This window comes from Poecilia formosa, unplaced genomic scaffold (genome assembly GCF_000485575.1).
Source record: "Poecilia formosa unplaced genomic scaffold, Poecilia_formosa-5.1.2 Scaffold21, whole genome shotgun sequence".
Lineage (NCBI taxonomy): Eukaryota > Metazoa > Chordata > Actinopteri > Cyprinodontiformes > Poeciliidae > Poecilia > Poecilia formosa.
Genome location: NW_006799960.1, coordinates 1,048,098 through 1,071,057, shown reverse-complemented (window position 1 = coordinate 1,071,057; position 22,960 = coordinate 1,048,098). Strand labels below are relative to the sequence as shown.

Genomic DNA, 22,960 nt, shown 5'->3' with positions numbered 1-22,960 from the left:
TGCTGCCACCTCCAAGTTCCAAAATGGGGGGGTGGCACGGACGTTGTGCGGTGCTTGATTTCCTCAAACAAATAGCATATGTGATTATATAGGGCAAAAAGTTTGGTTTTGCAGTTCTATTAATAAGGCTAAGGCCTGCAGTATAGGTGAAAATGAAGACGTAGAAATATTCCTTTCCATAACACAACCAACAATTTGCAAACTGACACAAACAACCGTGCACTGTGACGTCACACTTTACACACCCATACTTATGTAGCTGTCCAGATGATGTATTCCAGCCGTCTAAACCACAAACACAAAATGATGACTGCGTCTGAAGGGCTCTTCTTCTTTTACCCGTGTTCGTCTACCCATTAAAGTCTTACGTTATTGACATTTAAACAGACAGAAGGTGAGGGATATTCTTGAACACCACAGGGCCTGCAAGGGAGAACAACATAACGAGAGGAGATGAGTCAATCGGGCCGTACTGCACATGATTCACATTTCTTAAAGCTCTCGGTTGCTTAATAACAGCCTGGTGGTTCGTTTGGATCATTCCCTGCATTCCCACTTTTAGAGACGTTAGTCATCTGGGAGCTTAGCTCGAACACTTCTCTTCACATTTGTTTGGCATTCCATCCTATGTGTCTAAAATCTAATATGCGAAGGACATGCTTGATCAAAAATAAAAAAAATTAAAATCATCTGAGGGAAGAACCATCCCACGGTCTATGAAACGTGTCAAAAAGGCATTGTCGAATTTGTAGACAGTGTTGGTTAATTTACTCATTTAATAATTTCCAGTCCTAATAAAAAATGGATGAAAACTTTTTCTTGGCTATAAAACAGAAACCTGAGAGGATTTAGCTCAGCTAAAGTCACCGGGGCTTTATTTTTCCATCACTACACCTCTGTGTTTGCACCAAATATCTCTTCCATGGAAAATTTGATCCATCCTCCTGTCCTAAATGAAAATGCTCTCATCCATCCACATTAACATTGTGCTTCTTGACAGACGCGACAAGCCCGGTCTACCGTGATACATCACTACACTACTGCGGCTGACTTGTTGCCTTCCTGCTTCTCTTTGTATGATTTTTTTTTTTTTTTTTTTTACAACATGGTTGCTGGATCAAACAGCACGACACTCAAATTACCTTCTGGCCCTGAACGTTCACCTTAATTATTTACCATTTTAATTTACTCAAACATACATTTTGTGTCAAATTTCAGCTTTGGTGTCAAGAGTTTTCATAGCGGTTCCGTCTGAGTGACAACGTGGATGACAAATGGTACAATAAATCCTTCATAGTGAATGTACTGGAGGCTGGAGACGGGTTTTCCCAGGGTCACTGACGGCGTTTCAGAGATGGCATTTATCAAAAGCGGCACAGCTGAGGGCAACTGTGGTGGTTCATATGATTAAAAATATGTGAATGAAATCAAGTTGGTTTCAGCGTAGTAAGACTTTGTATGGTTTTATGTCTGATATTCAATAATGACAGAAAGTCAGCTATCTTACTAATGAAATAAAATGAGGTAATTAAATTAATAAATCCAAAAAAATGCAACATACTTTTAGTATTTGAAATAAATAGATAAATAAATGAATCCAGCTAGGTAAAATAAAATAAATCCATCAAAAATAATAATAATAATAAATGTATAAAAATTAACTAAATATAGATAAATAACACTTAAAACCGAAATCCTCCAAAAATAATGAAAAAATAATTTAAACCAGATGCAAATAACTGAATAAAACAAAAAATGTATGCATATGTAGTTAATTAACTAACTATTCAAAGCAGACGGACACTAAAACATTTTGAAAATAATGGAAAACAGTTAATTAAATTGTGTTAGCCTTTTTTGCACTCTCTGTGCAACAACCAGGTTCGTTTCACCAGTTACCAGTCCCGACCATAAAGCTCCTCAGAGTTTAACCCTGAAATAATAAGATTTATAAAGTTTAAAACAGGATTTAATGATTTAAAAAAAAATGGTCAAATGTTACAAAATCATAAGTGGAATAGATACAGAGTGAAGGCCCACACTTAGCACACTATTAGGATGCAATCAGTTTCATTTTGTGTGACCGTCACCAGTTTTATGTGCTATGGCTATGTAAGCAGCAGCAGCAGCAGCAATGTGTTCATATGATCAGATAAGGAGACAGAATCACTTCATCCATAACAAAAGATTTTATGGCGTTTGACTGTTGGAACTTGTCTAAAAGATTTACTTGATTGACTTGCATTAACCCCAATGTTTCCTCATCTGTTCCACGTTAAAGTCTACCGCCGTTAGTCAGACGGTGTCCTTCAAATTAAAAGCGCTCTTTTTTTTTCATAATGGAAATTGCAGAAGTTATCAACATAGTGGAATAAAAACAAAAACGACAACACAATTTCCGTGTTTGTTCTTCATAGACTTTTCAAGACCATATTCCATGTAGAAATTCCAACAAGATTTCTTGTTTGTGATATCATGCAAAGCATTTAATGCTAACTTTAACCGAATCCCTTGAATGTTATTAAACTTTGCAATCTAGAATAATTAAGGATCTTTATTTATCTTTGCACAGCTAAAAAAAAAAATCAAGTGTCTATCCCTGTTTCAAACACTTTGTATATAAAAGTTGTCAAATATTTTAGAATTATTGCTTTTAGTGAAAGTTGCATCACGTTGATCAGACTTTTCTTCAACTCATATACTTAAAAACGTTTGTAATTAATTTCAATAATAGTATGTTAACTTCATTGCAAGGGGTTGATTTTACAAGCAGTACACTGCATTTTATTTTTCCATTCCCAAACCGGAAATGTCGTTATTAGTTGAGCCAACTTTACACATCCTGAACTTCGAACAAAGTATTTGGAGACGACACAAGAAACAAAGTAGCGGTTCGACTCGCGCTTACATTAAATTCGAGACAGTGGGTGTACATTTGATTAATGTCATTTATTTTAATTTTCTTATTACTAACACGAGGCCAACTCTTGTCCTTTTTTACTTATTTATTTATTTAATTTGACCTGGATTTGTTTCGTTTCTTAGTTTGTCAGCTAACACCCAATCCAGGGAGATAATTTGCTCGGGTCTAATCCCGAGTGTGTGTATGTGTGTGTGTGTGTTAATCCTTTCACACTTAGTGCTGCACAACAGTTGGAGGAAGTCCAGCAGGAGGAGTGTCTATAATCTTATCGGCCGTGAAGTTAAATATATTGAGGTTCCGGGTAAATGAGTAACAACACGGAGGCTCCTCTCTCAATCAGCTGGGACGCTGAAGATTCACAAAAAAACCATTGAACTTTCCGAGGAAGTATGCGGGGCAAACTCAAACGGAAACACGAAGTTTGAAAGAAACCTCTAGTTTTTCAGAGTAACTCCTCCAGAGACCCACCGGTTTGAAGGGGGCATGAAACCCCGACCGAACATTACTCCTCGCAAAGAAGCGACACGATGGCATCATGCGGAAGAAAGAGTCGAACCAAGTCAGTTCTTTGCCTCTTTGGCGTCACTTTGTTGGGGTATCTGATATTTTTCAAACACCCATCCGGGAAGGTCGGTGCTGCAAACCGACGTGAAGTCTCCGTGGAGGGCGAGGAAGAGAATGAACGGCTGAAGAGGCCCGTTTACGAGAAGCCCCCGCCGGATTTTAATGCCCTGGGTGAAATGGGAAGAGCTGTTAAACTGAATTTGAACAAAGAGGAGAAAATAAAAGAGGAGGAGAGCATCCAGAAACACCAGATTAACACCTATGTCAGTGACAGGATCTCACTGCACCGCAATCTGTCAGAGAGATGGAATCCGCTGTAAGTGTCACAGATTGAATCTTATGAGTATGGATACCTTTCACTACACTGTACTCCGACCGTATGGACAAGTCACCAGTGGGGACGAATCTAGTTTTTAAAATATTGAGTTTTGACACAGCTAAAATGTTCCATCATGCAAAATTCTACTTTTAAGTATTTTTTTTTTTTTTTTTTAGTAAAAAGTACCAATGGCTACTCCAGGAGCATGAAGCTCAGAGAAAGCTTCAAGTATTTCCCCCCTCGCCGATAAGGAGACAAAAGCTGATTTTTGGGAATATTTTTGAAAATAAAATGGGGTCTAAAGAAGCCCGATTGTGGCACTTCATTAGATAGATAAAAATATCGTTATTTGTTTATTTATCCTGGGGGAAATTTGTGTATCTAGTAGCCCGAAGAATATCAACAAAAGCACACATAAATGCGTGCATCAATAAGACTAATTTATGTTAATTGAAGTTATATATCCAGAATGTTATTTTATTTCAGCTGCAGGAGGAATAATGGTTTTCCTGTTTTACATGAAAAAAACAAAATGTTCTTTGCTACGATTGGCATAAAGTATTGTGAAGGTTTTTACAATTTTTACTCAATGTCATATATGATCACAAATGCCTACTAAAGAATCATTTAATGAATTATATATATATATATATACACACCTACTTTGTTTTTTGCATTGTATCAATTTTACATAGATAAAAAACCACCAACATTCAACAGCTGCCTAGATTCCTCTCAGGTCCATGAATTAAACTTCTGTCTATGGGGAAATTTTTCTGCCATAATCAAAGAGCAAACGTGTTCAGTCTGAAAGCAGGATTTCATGTCTTTTGTTCTCAAAACTTGTAATATTTTGCCTACATTTTTATTTTGAAAGCAGGACTTCATGCCTTACACAAAACATCCGCCAGCAGTGTGCTATACTGATTGCTAACAGGGAGAAGGAACTTTGTAATGGTTTTTGTGTGCGTCAGTGCCCGGCTGCTTCTGAGATAACAGTTCCCAAAAAAATAAAAAATACACACAGCGTGGGGAAAATATACTGAAGAAGAATTCTTGTCTGTTTTTGTGAGTGCAACATATATAGATCATAGATGGATAGATATCATGTCGTGACTATTTTGCCTTTTTGTTGTGAACAAAATCCTGCCTAAGATCCGTAGCTGTTAGCGATCAGTAGCACACTGCTGGCGGATGTTTCGGTAACATGGAGCAGAAAGCTGATGTTGTTTCTCCCTATATCCAGTGGGTGGTGCAGATTGCTACAATTGGTAGTAGTTACACACGGACACTCGCTAGAAGGAAACAAACGCACCCAGTACAACGCTTTCATCCCATCTGCTGAAAAGTTGCCAGGCGACTGTGCCAAAAGGCAGTTTCATGTTCCGTAAGCGAGCAGAGAGTCCGAGCAGAGACTGTGAGCGGGAGGAGAAGTTTTGAGTACAAGCATTACAAGTTTTGAGAAGAACGACATGAAGTCCTGCTGTCAAAATGAAAATGTAAGCAGAAGTATTAAAAGTTTCGAGAACTAAAGACATGAAATCCTGTTTTGAGACTAAAAATGTGTGCTCTTGGATTACGGCAGAAAAATTCCACTGTGTACATTGTGCGTTTCAGTTGCAAAGAGCTCAAGTACCACTACAAGACTCTGCCTACGACCTCTGTGGTGATTGCTTTCTACAATGAGGCCTGGTCTACCCTGCTGAGGACGGTCCACAGCGTGCTGGAGACTTCTCCCGACATCCTCCTCAGAGAGGTGGTGCTGGTGGATGACTACAGTGACAGAGGTAGGCGATGGGACGCTTGATGGACAGGCAGCAAGGCTGCAGGGCTGAAAAGCCGGCTGATTGACAGTTACAGGAGTCGGAAAGCTTGTTATTGGTGCTCATGTGGAAGCACACGGACGGCGCGCACTCAATGGATTGTCAAATGAGCTGCGACTGAAAGGGTGGGAAATGGCGGAGTGAGATAGATACACGTGAAGCAAGAGTAAAAGGTTTTGTAAGGGACAACTTTATAAGCGTTTTCTTGTCATGTGTTTAACAGAAGAATTAAAAGGGCTGAGGCATGCTTACAGATGAACAATAGCCGAATAAAATCATAACGACATCTGTGTTTGTAGGTGCAGCTGTTTTCTAAAACGTTCATCCCAAGGGCTTTAACTCAAGAGGTGGTTTCCAAACATTTAGAATCATGAGCCTGTAGGTGAAGCAATCAGTCCCTGCCTCACCCTCTGCTCTAACGCTGTTTACTCATGTTAGTTTACTCTGTGTCTTACTAATGTGTGTTAGGAAGATAAAGGCATTGGTCCTTCAGAAGCAAATTTTAGGATAAAAGCCAATTTTCCACTTGTCTGCTGCACATCAGCCTCATTCCCAGTTTGACATCACTCATACATTTATGCAGTGTGTAATATTTACAAGACATTAAGTATTATAGTGAAGTTAAACGTTACATAGTATGGCAATGCAAATTCTTTTTTTCCCATCTTTCTTCTGTGAGCTAATGCACGAGTTTCCAAGTCGTCATAGATATTAAAAGGACTTGGCGTTTACACAGACAGACACATTTCTGCATGGTTTGTGTTTCGCAATTGAAAGACTGGGGGATCACACACTTAACAACTGCACCTGGGGAGGGATCACAGGTTACAGGATTTCTCAACCACCAAAGGCAAATGAAAGCTTCAGACTTACCAGTAGTTGGTGGTAATAGAAGATATTTTCAGAATTCGGAGAAACTCTCCCATTTAATGAGAGAAACGCAACGTATAATACTTTGAGTTTATCCCGCAAGTGAATATAAACGGAGACATTTAACAACATATGCGCCTCTCAGTCCACCAAACTGAAAACATTAGTGTGCAGCCCTTTAATTAGCCTATTTGTGTGTACATTCAGAGACATACTCAGATAATAGGCTTCGCTGTGAGACAGTTGGAGCTTTTGCACCAACGGCTGCTGGAGATCGGCTGCTAGACTCTCTTCAGCAGTCGAGATTTTATCCCAGCTTTAAGATTCTGAACTCAAACTATTTGCAGCGTTAAAGGTTATAAGTGTTCACTTTTATTTGAATTTCTTGAAGATCACCTGAAGGAGCCACTGGAGAGGTACCTCTCCGGGTTGAGGAAGGTGCGTTTGATCCGGGCCACGAAGAGGGAGGGGCTGGTCCGGGCCCGGCTGCTAGGGGCATCCATCGCCACGGGCGACGTGCTGACTTTTCTGGATTGCCACTGCGAGTGCCACGAGGGCTGGCTCGAGCCGCTGCTCAAGAGGTGAGAAATTGCTTTTCAGGAAACTGTAGCACTCTTCAGTTTGAGTATTTCACTCCAGTGTTGACGTTAAAGATCGCATTTCCAAGTTCAGCTGTCGCCAGGCATTGCGTCGACGTGCATCGCAAGCCGAGGCTACAAGTGCTGAAGTGTTTCAGTATTTGCATATATGTGCCACTTGTCCCCCATGCAGGTAAATAATAAAGAAGAAAGCAAAGAAAATCAGAACGATATCTCCACAAGCACAGCTATGCAGTGCCTCGCAGATGCCCTCACGCACCTTGGAACGCATTTTCATTTTGTCACATTACAAAACCAAATTTGTGCAGTTGTAGCTGAACAAGTACGCCGCTTCTCTTGGCCCGCTGGGGTTTCGTTTTTGCTTTTAAAACCGATCTGATGGAATATTGGAAAGGACTCTTGATGTGTGCAAGAGTTAGCCTTTCACCAAAGCTGCTCAAACGTAAAATGCCGCAAGCACAGATGTCCCCAAAGCAGATTTCATCGTCCACATTTCTAAAGAAGATACATGGATGGTAAGGTCATTTTAGCAGCAAGGCATTTCAAATAACAAACCAAACGAGAGAGCAAAGGAAGAAAAAGAATCTAATAATGTTTATCCAAAGCATATAAACTAGATACTCCTGTTCAGGGTTGCTAGATAAGTATAAATAAGTATTCTCTGTACTTTCTAAGTATGTTCTACATTTGTAAACGTAATGAGTACTCCACAGTTTCTAAGTAATAATAAGTATTAAGTGTTCCTGTTCTGGAAGATTTTTTTTTTTTCTGGATTTTACGTTCCTTTTAATTCCTTTTCTTGGCTGCAACAATAGGAGACTCTACATAACAATCCAAAAAGTAATCTAAGAAGTATAACATTGGTCCAAATAGTGAGTACTCCACAATTTCTAAAATTACTAACACACTGGAATTATACTAAAAAGTATAGCATTGGTCTAAATAGTGAGTATTTAGATTCTAAGTTTGTTCTAGTTTTTATTTTTTTTCTGGGTTAAATAGTGAGTACTCCACAGTTTCTAACAAGTAACTGACCAACTGACACTACTTCTGCTACAAGACAAACTGAATAAAAACATCTAACTGTACGTGCAACATCACTGTTTGTTTAGTTTTTGTGTGCATCGGCGCCCGGCTGCTTCTGAGGGAACAATTCCCAAAAGAAAACCGAAAAAAACCCAAAAAATATGCACAGCATGGGGCAAATAAAGTTGTCGTAAGTACAATATATATATATATATACATATATCTCCATCCATCCATTGTTGCAAGTTTTGAGAACAAAAGACATGAAATCCTGCTTTCAGCCTGAACATGTGTGCTTTTGGATTGTGGCCGTAAAATTCACCCATCGGGCAGACTTAAAATTTCTACCCGCCCTAAAGTCTCAACCCGTACATCTCTTATTTCCAATCATCCAAACTGGTGTGGTCGTTCCCATCGGGCCGAAAACTAGCAACTTCTCCAAGATCAGTTCCGCTCCCCTAGTGAGTTCTAGCATCCAAAGTTTGCCTGCGAAATAATCTCATCCAACTTGCGCCTCTGTCTCACACCATCGGTCTGAGTGTTTGCTAGTTCAGCTCAGTCCATCACAAATTTGTCGATATGCCAGGTGTCCGCAAGCTCCAGAGAAAAAAAGCGTCTGCCTTCATTGATAAGATAAAGGGATCCTGAAACACTTGGAAGCTGAATCGGTATAATAGCACTTTGCACCAATCTGATGGTGGAATAACCCGAGTGTCAGATCAAGATCAATAAATATATCTGTTGTTGTGCTCACATGCCTATTTAGTTAATGATTTAGATATGTGCTTTTTGATTAAAATGCGATAAATTGCGATGAATTAATTACCGACCCTGAAATTAACTCAATTTAAAATCGTCCCACCACTCAATCATGACCAACTGCAGTACGGGACGTTAACACAGATATTAAGTTCTACGTTTTTCCTTTTTGACGTTAGCTTTCCCATCCTTTCTCCAGGATCAAAGAGGAGCCCAAAGCCGTGGTGTGCCCCGTCATTGATGTGATAGACTGGAACACCTTCCAGTATCTAGGCAACCCCGGCGAACCTCAGATTGGTGGGTTTGACTGGCGGCTGGTCTTTACCTGGCACCCGGTCCCACAGTACGAACAGAAACGCCGTCACTCGCCCACTGACGTCATCAGGTACTAGTTACAAAAAAAAGACTTCTGTGAGCAAAACAAGATCGCAAGTTTTTATTTAAGATATTGTATCGATTCCATCCGTATCTTCTGATTACTTTTTTAAAAAATGTATTATTAAATAAGAGGTGGATAGAGACACCAAGATTAACTTCTGTTTGTTTTGGTTGTTTTTTTGCTTGTTTGTGTTGTTTTAGATCTCCTACTATGGCAGGCGGTCTGTTTTCTGTGAGCAAAAGCTACTTTCATTACCTGGGGACATATGACACAGGAATGGAGGTTTGGGGAGGAGAAAACCTGGAGTTTTCTTTCAGAGTAAGAAGCAATCTAGTGTATATCTTCGTGTTCTCATACGTCATACCAATCCATGGTGCTCAGCTGAATTATCACTTTGCACTTGTAGAGTTTGCAAAATGCTAACACTGTTTATAGCAGTAATTCACATCATGCGGCACTGAACAGACGTTTGGAGCTGGATTAAATTAACTGTAAGCCATGTGACAAATTCTTCTGCAAACCGCAGTGATCACATTGACGTGACGCCGCAAGAGAAAACAGAGCGGAGACCTTAAATGATTTGATTGCTGTGAATAATTTCTTTGCTGGAGTAAATACAACGTCCCAAAAGAGTAGTAACCAAAAATATGTCTCTGTAGTGGCAACAATAGCCTTTTTTTTTTGTTTGTTTGTTTCCGAGCTCGTCCACAACGTTTGCCCTCTGTGTAGCCCGATTGATTCACAGCTGAGAGGCTAACCAAATCCTGGTGGTGCTGCGGTTCTCGTCTCTCAGATTTGGCAGTGCGGGGGCAGCCTGGAGATCCACCCATGCTCCCACGTGGGTCACGTGTTCCCCAAAAAGGCCCCTTACTCACGGAGCAAAGCGTTGGCAAACAGTGTGAGGGCGGCAGAGGTGTGGATGGATGAGTACAAGGAGCTCTTTTACCATCGCAACCCCCATGCTCGACGGGTGAGTCCACACAAGTCATAAAGAGGGTGCTTGACGGGTGTCAAACGGAGTCGATGTCTCCCTTTAAAAAAGGAATCGAGGCACATTTAGACGGGATTAATCGTTCAGTTCCGAAAGTCGCATACTTGTTTATTTTTTTTATCTTTTACTGCATCGACATGCGGATGCAGTAAGTGACACCCACGCCTGCTTGTACGTTTCGCTCAAACTACACACGTACAAGCTCGGCCGCTCCCCCGCTGCGGTGTAAAAAGCTCCCCCTGATTAAGTGACTCTCAGGATACATGAGCGACACACACTCAAGGTGACAGGAGTGCCGGGGCATTCCGGTGTGTGATTACCACCTTTTCCGTGTCACTCTGTGCCAGCGGGTGTCACCCACCTGTCCTTGACAGGGTGATATCAGTGCTAACCAGTGGGGTGCCCTGTCTTAATGTGTGTGTGTGTGTGTGTGTGCGTGGGTGGGCGTGGAGTGTGTGACAGTGTAGTTAAGAGGAGAAGCTCTCGAAGCACAGATCAGGTGGCGCTCATCTCCCTGAGAGGAGGAAACCTTGCTGAAAGGGAGTATTGCTCAAAGCAAGCAATGCTGCGTTACTTTTTAGCGTGAAGGGAGACGTTGGGTTTGTGCGTTTTAATGTTTTAAACCTTCTGTGAATCATTTGTCATAATTTAAAGCATAAATCGACGTGATGTAACTTTGGTTTAAGATGCAGCTATGCTTTGCTTTTTCATACCACAAAAAAAAAAAATGGAATATATATTTCCTGTAGGCAAAATAATTTTTTAAATAGGCGATGGCTTTAAATTCATGAACAAATTACATGAACAAAAAAAAAGAAAAAAAAAAGTCCAGAGTATTTTGAGTTTTACATTTCCGAATGGAAAATCATTCATTTCCTCCGGCTCGGTATCTGAGTCCTGATACTGTGTTAAAATTAAGTAAAACAATACCTTGTGCTTGAAAACTTAGTAGCTTTACCAGTCATTAAAAATGCATCGAACAAGACCCAGATCTAGTATCAGGGTTCAGATCGGGACTTCTGTCAGAAAAAACAGACTCCGCATTGTTGTCTTAAAGCCCTGCAGCCACTTTGAAATATGGTGGTAGCAGCATCATGCTGCGGGCATAGGTTTTTTTTATTTTTTATTTTTATTTTTTTTAGCAGGAACAGAAAAGCTGGTCAGAGTTTTCAAAAGTACTTCAACTTAAACTTTCTGCTACAACTGCAGTGAATGACGGTCTTAGAAAGTATTCACTCGGGGGAGCTGATTACAAAACTTGACATTTTTCACAGTTTTATTTGTACATTTTTGAACAGTCTTTGTAGTTTTTGTTTTACAGTTTAGCTCTACTTTGTGTTAGTCTATCACATAAAAATCCAAATTAACCCTTTCATGCATAGTGGACACTACTGTAAGGCATTTTTTGTGCTTCTTGTGGATTTTTATGTTATAAATGACACAAAGGATCATAATTCATGCATGAACGGGTTAAGACGTATTTATGTTAGTGATTAAGGTACAAAAAACCCCCAAAGTGTTTGCTTTTCCAACACAAATACGAATATCAAGCACATCGTCAAAGTATTGTTGCTTGTTGTGGAAAGAGGAGCGCTCTTCCCCTCGGACCCGACTCTTGCACTGGGTCATTCCAGCTCCACCAGCCCTTGTTGTTGTTCCCTTGTCTGTAGCGGTGCTAGCACTTGATAAAAGACCACCTCTTTTAGGAATCTGTCTCATGACCGGATAAACTGATAAAGAGCCAATTAGAGCTGTGTTTGGGCACACGGCCAGCATCCATCATTCTGCAGCGCGCTTCTAGCTTCTTCTTCTTCCAGCAGTGAAGGTGTGGTGAGCATATGCTGAATGGCAACGCGCGAGTGTTTGCTTTCTTGTAATAACCAGCTAATCTTTATCAGAGTGGCGATGCCTGTTTGTTAAAGATAATTTACATAAGCAGATCGCTGTCGGCATGTAAAACACACAGATACATCCTTCTGTTCTTTAACCGGAACTTAGGAGTGTCTTACCAGTAAAATATTTGACGTCATTGTGTGTGTGTGTGTGTGCGCGTGTGTGTGTGCGTGTGTGTGTGTGTGTGTGTGTGTGATTAATGTTTGACATACAATAAAAGTGGGCAGAGTTATGAAACAACTACAGAGGGTGCTGTTGTACACCCTTTCACATCTTGGCTAAGCTATGATGCAGCAGCTGCGAGTGAAGCATGAACTCTGACTTTATCAAAGTTGTTTCTAATTAGGTCAGTAAAGCTGAATTGTTATGTTTTATTTTTTTCTCTTTTTCTAGGAGGCCTTTGGAGACGTGACGGAGAGGATGAAACTGAGAAAGAGGCTGGGGTGTAAAAACTTTAAGTGGTATCTGGATAACGTCTACCCCGACATTTTTGTCCCACACGATCGACCGGGCATGTTTGGAATGGTTAGTCCACTGTACCGCCAGAAATATTCAAAATGAGTGAATTTGCATGTTTCAATCACTTTCTTTGCTCCATCAGTAAAGAAATCTTTCACCCACGCATGCAGACCGCCACTCAAATTCACGTTAAAGCAAATACTTTTTGGCAAAATTTTGCTTATAGGAATAAGAGAAATATTGAATTAAATGTGTTTGAACCTTTGCAATATACCTTTATGTGACTTTTTTTTTTTTTTTTGGTAGCTGAAGAGTCGGGGAAAGACCAACTACTGCTTTGACTATAATCCTGGGGAGGACCAGGTGCTGGAAGGTCATAGGGTCATCCTCTATCCATGTCACGGCATGGGTCAGAACCAGGTGAGGCCTGTCAGACAGTTTAACTCTTCTGGCTCTGTATGGCCCCCAATGTAGTTTATCCTACTTTGTAGTGCAGCCCTGGGCTAACTTGCATTTTGTGTCATAGTTAGAAAAATTGCGGACAGCACTACACTCCCATTACTCTGATCTTCTAAAGAGATGCGTTCTCTTTAACTTCTCTTTTTAAAACAAATGTCAAAATCAGTCAAAACCAAACACAAACGATAATCTTCAGGTCAGCCATGCTAACCCTGTTCTTCTGCACAGATCTAGTTGTTTAATCTTAATCCTTATGGAGACATGACTGCTTATGCCTAGTGAACAGAGTCACACAGAGCCTGTCTTTTAATAACCACTGGTTTATTTGATGTCTTTTTACTCTATAACTTTTTAAAGATATATTTCCACTCAAATCATGGCTTCGTAATCTTAGCTTTTAGATTTAGCATCTTGTACCTGTAGTTGCCGTCAGTATTAAGATAACAAAAGTTCTTATGTTTGTAGTTCTTGTAGCTCCAAACTATTTACTCACCAGCTCCTTAGTTTAGTGACCGTTTTTCTTATAACCGTTTTTCTGTCCTCTGAACCTTCAAACAGTCGCTCCCTCCTCATTTCTTACATTTATAAACAACGGACTTAACTTTTCCAGGTTCTATAATTCATACACAGTGTTGATCTGTAGCGGGAGACTGTCTATTTCTCAATTGCATTTCCTCTGTCAGTTGTCAGTAAAGCAGGGAGCTCTGTGAGATTTAGCAGCGCTGCCAGAAACACCCCTCTGTGGACACGCGCCGATGTCATTTTTGTCGAAAACGGCTTCTGTAGTCAGCCTTTCGGGAGTGCCCTGCATAGCTACACTCTACATTCGTAGTCTGTAACCAGTGATGCCAGTTTTTGGTGTACACACACACACACACACACACACACACACACACACACACACACACACACGCACACAGGCAAATTCTGTTGCACAGTGTTTACTTCTAACTGCTTCTTTGTTTGTCTTGCGTCTGTGATTGGTTCTCCCAACAGTTTTTTGAATATTCGGTCGACGGGGAAATATGCTATAACACCAGAGATCCTGCTGGATGTGTTGTGCCTGACAGCATCAACACTTACCTGACTGTCGTACAGTGTGTGAAACGAGGACAAGCTATTCCCATGGACCACAAATTTATCTTTCGAAAGGTACTGCAAAATCATCTTGGGGCCAAATTTATTTCCAATTTGTGTGTCTGTAGCTTTTAACTTAAAAAAAACAAAAAACAACAACAAAAAAAATGTGTAGAGGTTTTTTTTAGGTTTCTCAATTATCCAATAATGTTAGTAGTCTGTACTGTCTAGTAAAAGTTTTTACTTTGTAAACTTAATTATATTTTGTCACACTACAACCTGACATGTATTTTATTAGGATTTTTTTAGTCAGCAGAAAATAACAGTGGAAAGGGTGAGATGCATGGTTTTCAAATTGCTTTTACAAATCAATTTTATTTGTGTGCTCGGGGTGTTAGACCCCCTTACTCTTATAACCCCATATAAAGACTGTTTAGTGAGAACAGTCCACCTATGTGTACTTTAATCTCAGTATAAGTCAGCTATTTCATTAAGGCCTCAGAGGTTTATTAGAGAACGTTGGTGAACAAATGGCATAATAAACAAGCCAGAAAGGCCGGGGATAAAGTTATAGTGACATTTAAAGCAGGGCTATGTTATAACACCAATCCATTAGCCGAAAATGGGCAGAGCGTGAAATTAGAGCGTGAAGTTAGAAATCCAAAAGTTTGTGGCACAACTTTGCCTTCTTCCAAGTCGAATAGGAAGGGACACGAATCTGTTAACGTGAGGACGCCAGCAACGTTTGACATGAGGAAACATGGATTGCAAAACGTTGAAACTCCCTGTCCAATCAGGCAAAGATCTCTAGATGAACAGAACAGAGATATATCTCTGAAAAGATTTTTCAAATGTTTGCAGTAAAAGGTCAATCTGTACAGTATTGACTCACCAGAAGCTGGATACAGACTTTTCAGATTTCTGTGTCTGAAGGAACAATTAAAAAGTCTCGCTATCCTTTTAGTTATGCACTCCTTAGTGTTGGTCATGGCATAAACCCCTGCAAGACACACTGAAGTGGTGGTGGTGGTGTGTTTGTAACATTTTAAATAATAGAAGATTGCAGCTATAAAGTAGAAATGAACAGATTCATTGGATCTCGGCTGATCAGGAGTGACTTCCCCCGAGCGAAACAAAAACAAAATTCCCGCCTGGCTCACGGTGGAAAAACAACAGCGAGCTGCGTATTTACCACACGCTGCCGGAAGCTGTTCAGCATGTGCCGAATGTAGTCGCAGGACGTCAGTGTCTGACAGCCTGCCATGCCATCTAAATGTAAATGGATCTGAAAAGGTGAAATGTATGTAGGAAGAGTGAAAGACGCTGGAAAGTGGGAAATTTTTGGGAGAGACGCTGATGTATCCTAGGAAAAGGTTCGCTGGATTTGCATTTCACCCGGGCCAGCTTGTGTTGTTCTCTTGTTGTTCTGTGTTTTTCGCAAAATACAAAAGGTTCACATTGTAACTGCATTTTTGCCTCACGAGTAATTTACAAACCTTTGTGTTGTAAATATAAATGAGTTTCCTGTTTACTGAATGTTTTTGTTTTTTTCCAGGATGGGAGTCTGTTCCATGTCCAGACCCAGAAGTGTATTGAAGCAGTGGACCAGACAGACGACGGGACACCAGCCCCGGCTCTGAAGCCCTGCTCTGACATCCTTCGCCAAAAGTGGTTTTTTGAGGAGAAGCTGTAGACACTTAGCATATGTGGAGCATCTCACCAGCTGAGGATTCCTCTCTGATCCCCCTTCCCAATCAAACATCCTCATTTTCCATGCAATTGCAGGAAAGTTCATATTTTCTGAAGCGTCTTGTGGACAAAACAAGACAATAGGAATTCTGGCTATTCTTCAAAGTGGGCCAGACTCGGTTCAAGACTTAGTGATGATCTAAACTACATACGGTGGCATTCTGTCGGAGAGACTGTTTTAGCTCCCTTTGCTTTTTGCAAACAGACATAAGGACACAGAAACTTGTGCATCGATCCGACGGAAATCACGCGTTTGTGAATCTGCCAAAAGAGCTTCTCGTGTGGCTGCTGGCTGATGTTTTTTTTTTTTTTTTCCAAGCACATCATCAGGGCTTCTTTCTTGATATTTGGATTTTCTCCTGTAGAGGGGGCTAACACTCCTCTCTGCGTTTGATCCTTTCTGTCGGCGAGTCCTCGCTTCATCATGTGCCAGCGAGGACAAATGATGGGGGGGTTTTAATCGGAACCTTTTGAAAAGGTTGACTGCTCGATGCTTCATTATAGCAGCAACTTGAAAGCAAAGTCATAGATCGCCGGTGTTATGCGGGTGCCTGACCATAACGCTGAAAACACGGGAAACCGCACTGTTACTCTGCTTCGATTTCACATTTCATGTGAAGTGAAAATGTCATGGGTCATTTTTGAACAGTCCCACTCAAAAGTTTTCATGCACTCATCATTCACATTGAATGCCATTTATCCTTTTATTTAAACCGTTGTTTTACCAGGGTCGACTGTAAACATGACCCTCAACTTCACCGGTTTGAAAACACAAGAGTCAGACTTTGAATTTATTTTGGATTTTCCCTATTCCCAATCGAAAACACAAGCTCAAATTTACACATTCTCCTCAATTAACATTTTGAGTAAATGTCCCTTAGCAGGTTGCACACAAACATTGTAAGTCTTTGTTGCCCCTGACGAGCTTCTGGCACAACTCGGGTATTGGACCACTTCCTCTTTCATTAAAAATGATGGAGCTCATTTAAGTTGCTCGGTTTCCTGCCTTGAACTCGGCTTTTAATCATAGTTTATACATTTTCACAACGGTTGAGTTTGAGGCCATAGAAGAAGCTCAACAGTCACATGTTTCATCCCCTCTCAAACCAGTTTCGATGTGTGTTGGGGATCTTTTCCTGTTGGAATCACTAGTAGTGAAATGTGTTGTGGTACCTGGAGCCAAAGAAAGAAAAAGAAAAAACAGCAAAGGAAAGCAGGAGTTCACACAGAACAGCACTTGGTGCCGCCGCCATTTTTGCCAGTAATTTTAGTGTATTTAAGCCTTTTTGGCCAAAAAGCTTAACATTTGTCTCGTTTGAACATGGAGCGTTCCTTCAGAGAGCCTTTCCTTTGTCCATTTAGACTGCTGTGAATTTCCATTTAGCCAGAAGGTGTTCATTTTACCATCTTCCAAGTTATGACTGGCTGGAGTCTTGGAGATTCCTGGGTTAATCCAGAACAATCCCAACAATCTGCTTGAATTCAATCTTGCAAAAACAAAACAAAAGAACTATGACTTAAAACCAACTACGTGCAACGAAGCCAACCAATTTAAATAAATTCCACCAAGAAATATTAATTTAGAGATGTCAACAAGAACATTTGTCTAGATATTTGTGGGTTGGAATATATTTAAACCTGCACACTTATAGGTCAAAAACTGTGGGAGCAAGATGCAATTCCCACAAAAATCACCAGTATACATTCCATGACTCTTATGTAAAGAATGGCACATTTAACAGGTTTATGAATGCTTTATTTGGACTTTTCTTTCTTCTATGCAACTTCTTCTGACTTTAATTGCTGTACTTCAGCATCTGCCACTTTTGCACTGAAGCTGTGCACATCTCGTCAACCCTAAACCCAAAACTCTAAGCAAAGTCTGATCTTATGCTAAATAAATGCCAAAATCCGTAGAACTCCTACTGGTTTCCGAGAAAAGCATAGCAAACAATAAACTTAAAGTTGCTGCCAACCTTGATTTGCAAAAAAAAAAAAAAAAATCCACAATAAAATTCTAACTTATTTGACTAGTTCTTGTTTTTATAAGGTCAATTTTGAATCGCATAACCGTCACAGCCTGATGGGGAAACATTTTTAAGCGGGATCAAATTAATTCCATGACTGCGTGTGAACTTCTGAGTGAGACTGTAAATTCCCGTTTAATGGCTGAAATAACGCATGCAGCTGTCTAGGCAGTTTTGTGTTCATAAAGAGTTTCCTTAAAGCTTCTCGTCAGATTTTGCCGTAACAAGAGTCAAGTTGTCTGGTGTCGGTTGCAGACCAACGTCGTTCTCCACTAAAATCAGAGCAGTAGTGTTCGAACTCGCTCACCCATGTGCCTTTTTATAAATAAAATAAAAGTTTATGCTACATAATTTAATATCAGTGGAGGAAAAATGCCTTAGAGTGAGATAAATCAGTGTTGCTAAGATCGCAAGAAAAGAAATTGGCTGCACGCCAAACGTTTGCACAGGCGTGGGGTTCTTCCATTGCTAGCACATGTTTTTTTTTACTCTGGCGGGTCATACTGATGTGAATACTGACGCCGCTTCAGCGTTCATCCGTCAGAATAGACTTCCTTACTTGTGTGGGTCTCCCTCAGGCCATGCGGAGGGAAACGGCAGAGGAGTAGACAGTTGTTGGTGTCTCCAGAGTGCCGCCATGCCAGATGGCTTCCTGATTGATTTTCTGGGCTGCTTCCAATTCTTTATCACATTTTTTTTCCCCCTCCTCTGTATGTGACAGGACTTTGTATTTTTGCACCTGTACATACACATTTTTGAGGGGGGTAGGAGGGGGAGAAAACGAAATCAGGAGTACATTTTTGATAATAGAGCTGAGTGAATGAAGCAATCTGTGACCTCTTCCATACCATTAACCTTCACAGGCTCTTTCACCGTCGGCCTCAAATGACTGCTGTTAGAAACTAATGGCAAGAGACCATCAAGCTGGAAAAAGATTTTCGATATCGATTCAAGAGTGTTTGCTTACAAGAGTCTAAATGGAAGCGTTTTCGAAACACTAACGCCGGGGAACTGAGCCGGACTGGAAGCTCGGTTCGTTTATCGCGCAAATGAAATTAATAAAAGCGAAGAAGCACGTGCTGCTGTTACAGGAAGTTGACGACGTCCGCAAGGTGCGGCCAAACGTTGCGCGAGCCCAAAGACGCAGCGTCGGATATTCGCTGCCATGCACTTACACTTGAGAGTTTTTATTGCACTGTGCAGAGCATTGGAAGAATGAACTGAGACATAGCTGTGGTGGGCTGGAGGGAAGCACAAAATAAGCACACAAGCTTATTGAAATATGGATGTAATTACTGGGCTTCAGTTCCCTGTAGTCCCTAAGAAGGCTTTTTGTTAGGATTATAAGCAGTACACTGCTAAGTGCTAAGTGAAGTGGACCAAATGACCGGTGGGGACGGTGTCATTCATAGTAGGAAGCAAGAAACATTTTTTATTTTTATTTTTTGTCACGATTGTATGATGTGTGATAGTAAAACATCCAATGTGAGGTGGTCAAGTTTAGGCATGATGTCCGGTTAGCCTATTCTATTGCTGTGGTTTATCAATGGACATTTTTATTGACCTTTTTTATTTTTTTTAAATAAGACGCACTACAAGTAAGTAAGCAGTCTTTGGTATTTCCTGATATTCTCTTGGCTTTCTGAGTAATAGAACTGATTTACCAGAAAATACTCAAACTGCTCCCTTAATTGATTTATCACATAGAGTGGGGTGGGGGGAGTTATTTACTGTACCCGTGTTGCCATCTGTTTTCAAACCATTCGAGTGTTATCTTGGATGCTGATTTGATGTGCTGCAGGTTTCAGCTGCACCGTTTCACCATTTCAAGATTATACGTCTGTGATGTTGTCGTATTTCTTTTACATGGCAGCCAAACCTGTGTCGTCAATGTATTCCAGGACTTGTCGGAGCGATGTTATGATGTTGTCGTATTAGACCGTGCGCTGTTTCACAATAATGCTGAGGTTCCTATTTGTAATGAAAATAACTTGCAGCGGGAGATTTTTTTTTTTTTTATGCTATTGCTGGCAACCATGAAGGTGTAACATTCCTCAAAAATAAATGTTATTACAGTAACATAAACTCACACTGATGACCTTCAATTTGAGTACATGTTGTGGGCGAGAAAAAACTACATATTTTTTTTAAGCAAACAAATGCTACAAATATTAATAGCATCATATATATGTAAATTGAACAGAAGATTTTATTATTTTTTTATTATCTTAGCATCAAGCCATTATTTCTGGTTTCCTGGAACTTGAAAATGACACAAAGGAGAGTCCATCAAAATAACAAAGACAAGAGTACGTGCTATAAGTATGTTTCGGGTGTGCATTAGGGTCATCTGCTGTCTCTGTTTGCTTTAGTGAGAGACAATTTAAAACGGTTTTCTATATTCTACTCATAGATAACTTTCGGGAAATGTTATATGACTACACCAAATGTAAGATTAGGACATTTAAAGGTATTTCAGTTCAATCAGGAAGTCTTAATGTAATGTTAATAAGATTGTTATAAGACTCAACTGGCAAAACGGAAAACGAATAAGAACAGGACGTGTTTCAAAATTTTGTGAGGTTTGTGCATTTCTTAAATGGCTAGGTCATGAAACAGAGTAATAAACTGAAATGCACTTTTTATTTATGGGTAGGAATCGATAACGTGACAGCGAGTTGAGAATATGCTACTGCTACAAGAAATTAATTTTAGAGCTCTACATAAAACGTAGATTTTTTTTCTATACATACTTCCTGTTGAAAGCATGTGTCGACATTTGAAACACAGGATGCCAATTTCTGTGTTTGTCAGTATTGTCAATTAAACAGTGACTCATCTGCATCCACAGTGATTTAAAAAGACTCATTTCACCCACATTAAACTGCCGGAGATGTGAATCAAGATGCTCAGGGGATAATGAGGGAAGGGGAGCTAAGTTTTTTCAACCATATCTGATTGGATTGGTCACCAGCTGCTGAATGAGATGGTGAAACGTTGTGCCAGAGCCAAGCTTCTCTCGGTTTCCTGTGAAGCTGACAGTCGAGGCCTGCAATCAGTCTCAGTTACTCGCTGGAGATTTTCGGCTGTTTATTTTGTCTGGGCTTTGTTTATTGCGCGACATGTTTCTTCAGCATTTTGTGTAAGATGTAAAACACATATATTCTGTTTTTGGTTACTTGACTAGGCTGCATCTTTCGCTTGAAGAAATAGCAGCGAGGAACATTTGTGCCCCACCGAAAGCGCCGCATGCATCAAGCCAGCTTCTTTCTCGCACAGGATGACATGTTTTGATGCAAAACAAGCCAAAAAAAAATAAAAATCTCCACATTACACGGCACCGCACGGCTGCTTGCTCAGAAGAAACTGCGGAGGTCTACGATGCCACTCTCCCTTTTTTTGCACACTCTCCTCATCTTTCATACACAGGTTTGCAAAATATTCAGCAAAAAAAAAAAAAAAAAAAGTGGGGTTGAGAAATCCTGCAAATGCATTCACAGAAACCCTGCATTTTGTCGCAGTCTACTCGCAGATTGTAGGCGTAGTTTTTGATCCAGTGAATAGATGCTGCACTACAGCCTCTCTCTCTCTCTCTCACTCTCACACACCCCATATGTGTCTTTAATGGTAATGCAAAACAAGGCTCCCCGCGGAGAGAGTCATTGGAGATGCTTAGGCTTCAGTTGTCAGGGAGCTGGAGAACCATAGGAGGAACTGAACACGCACACACACACACACACACACACACACACACACACACACCAACTGGAAGTCATTTCCACACTGTTGTCGGTTTGGTTTATGTAATCCACCAATACCCAGAACAGCTCAGGAGCTGTAGCTGTTGGCGGCATACTCTAGATGACACACTTTCACTTTCAGGAGGGACTAAAGATGGAGCACAGAACATGTGAGGCCTAGATACAGAGATACAATTACATTTCTTATGCACCGTGTCTGATTGACGCCTGATTAGCGTGGATCGTTCGGCGAATTGAGCCTTCCATCAGTCATCAAATCAGCAACAATTAACTGTTCTTGAGCAGTTACGTCGGAACAATACCGCTGCTGTCTTTGCCGGATGACATGTTCTTCCATTTGGCGGATTTAAATAGAACTTAGCTTTTTTATTATTATTTTCAGTGAACGAGATGGAGCTTAAAAAAATCTGCTCCAGCACTGCAGGAAAACACAATTGTGGGGGGTGGGGGGGAAACATGCCACATATGATGAATATTACCGTGTACTTATTAAAAAGTCAAGCTAAGAACAGCAAAAAACATCACTTTGTTCTTACTGAACCACAAATGGCAGCTTATTTATTTATTTTTACTAGACTTTAAGAAGTAGTTCCTGAAGTGTAAGTGGATTCAAAATTGTGCAAAGTTTGAGGCAGATTTACAAATACAAATATGAAAAATACGCTGTGCATTTGTATTCAAACTGTTTACCCTGATGTTAATATAATCTATAAATCGATCACTTACTAGATTTCTGTGTAATTTTGTGTAAATTCATCTCAGTGAAAGACAGAACAAACAGCATCATAAAGACCAAGAAAGACAGCCCAGCTTGTCTTTATATGTACACTCTGCCTGTTTTGTGTTTAAAGATGTATCTATATGGATGGTTGACTGATGCTTGGCTATGGTTTATTAGTGAATTGACTTTTGAGAGAATGGCTAAATTGGAACGGTTTAGATCAAATGTATAAGAAAATCCCTCTCAAAGTATCCCAAATAAAACATTTCTAGCAAAACTTGCAAAGCCACAGATTTATTTTACTAAGGGGTGGGCTGCCACCTTATCGTGGTGGAGGGGTTTGAGTGTCCCAATGATCCTAGGAGCTATGCTGTCAGGGACTTTATGCCCCTGGTAGGGTCACCCAAGGCAGACAGATCCTAGGTGAGGAACCAGACAAAGCGGGAGCCCGAAGACCCCTTATGATGGAAAATATCTTTGGATCTGGCGTTCCCTCGCCCGGACGTGGGTCACCGGGGCCAGGCCTGGAGGTGGGGCACGATGGCGAGCGCCTGGTGGCCG

At 40.5% G+C, this 22,960-nt stretch overlaps 1 protein-coding gene across 1 annotated transcript; it reads left to right on the top strand.

Moving 5' to 3' along the window:
- The first annotated feature begins 2,754 nt into the window (after nucleotides 1-2,754).
- Nucleotides 2,755-22,441, top strand: galnt12 (UDP-N-acetyl-alpha-D-galactosamine:polypeptide N-acetylgalactosaminyltransferase 12). Its single transcript, XM_007547582.2, has 10 exons — nucleotides 2,755-3,803; nucleotides 5,424-5,593; nucleotides 6,891-7,080; nucleotides 9,083-9,268; nucleotides 9,463-9,580; nucleotides 10,056-10,232; nucleotides 12,540-12,671; nucleotides 12,912-13,025; nucleotides 14,061-14,216; nucleotides 15,697-22,441. The coding sequence occupies exons 1-10, from the start codon at nucleotides 3,451-3,453 to the stop codon at nucleotides 15,832-15,834; spliced, it is 1,734 nt and encodes a 577-aa protein (XP_007547644.1). The 5' UTR covers nucleotides 2,755-3,450; the 3' UTR covers nucleotides 15,835-22,441.
- Nucleotides 22,442-22,960: the final 519 nt, after the last annotated feature.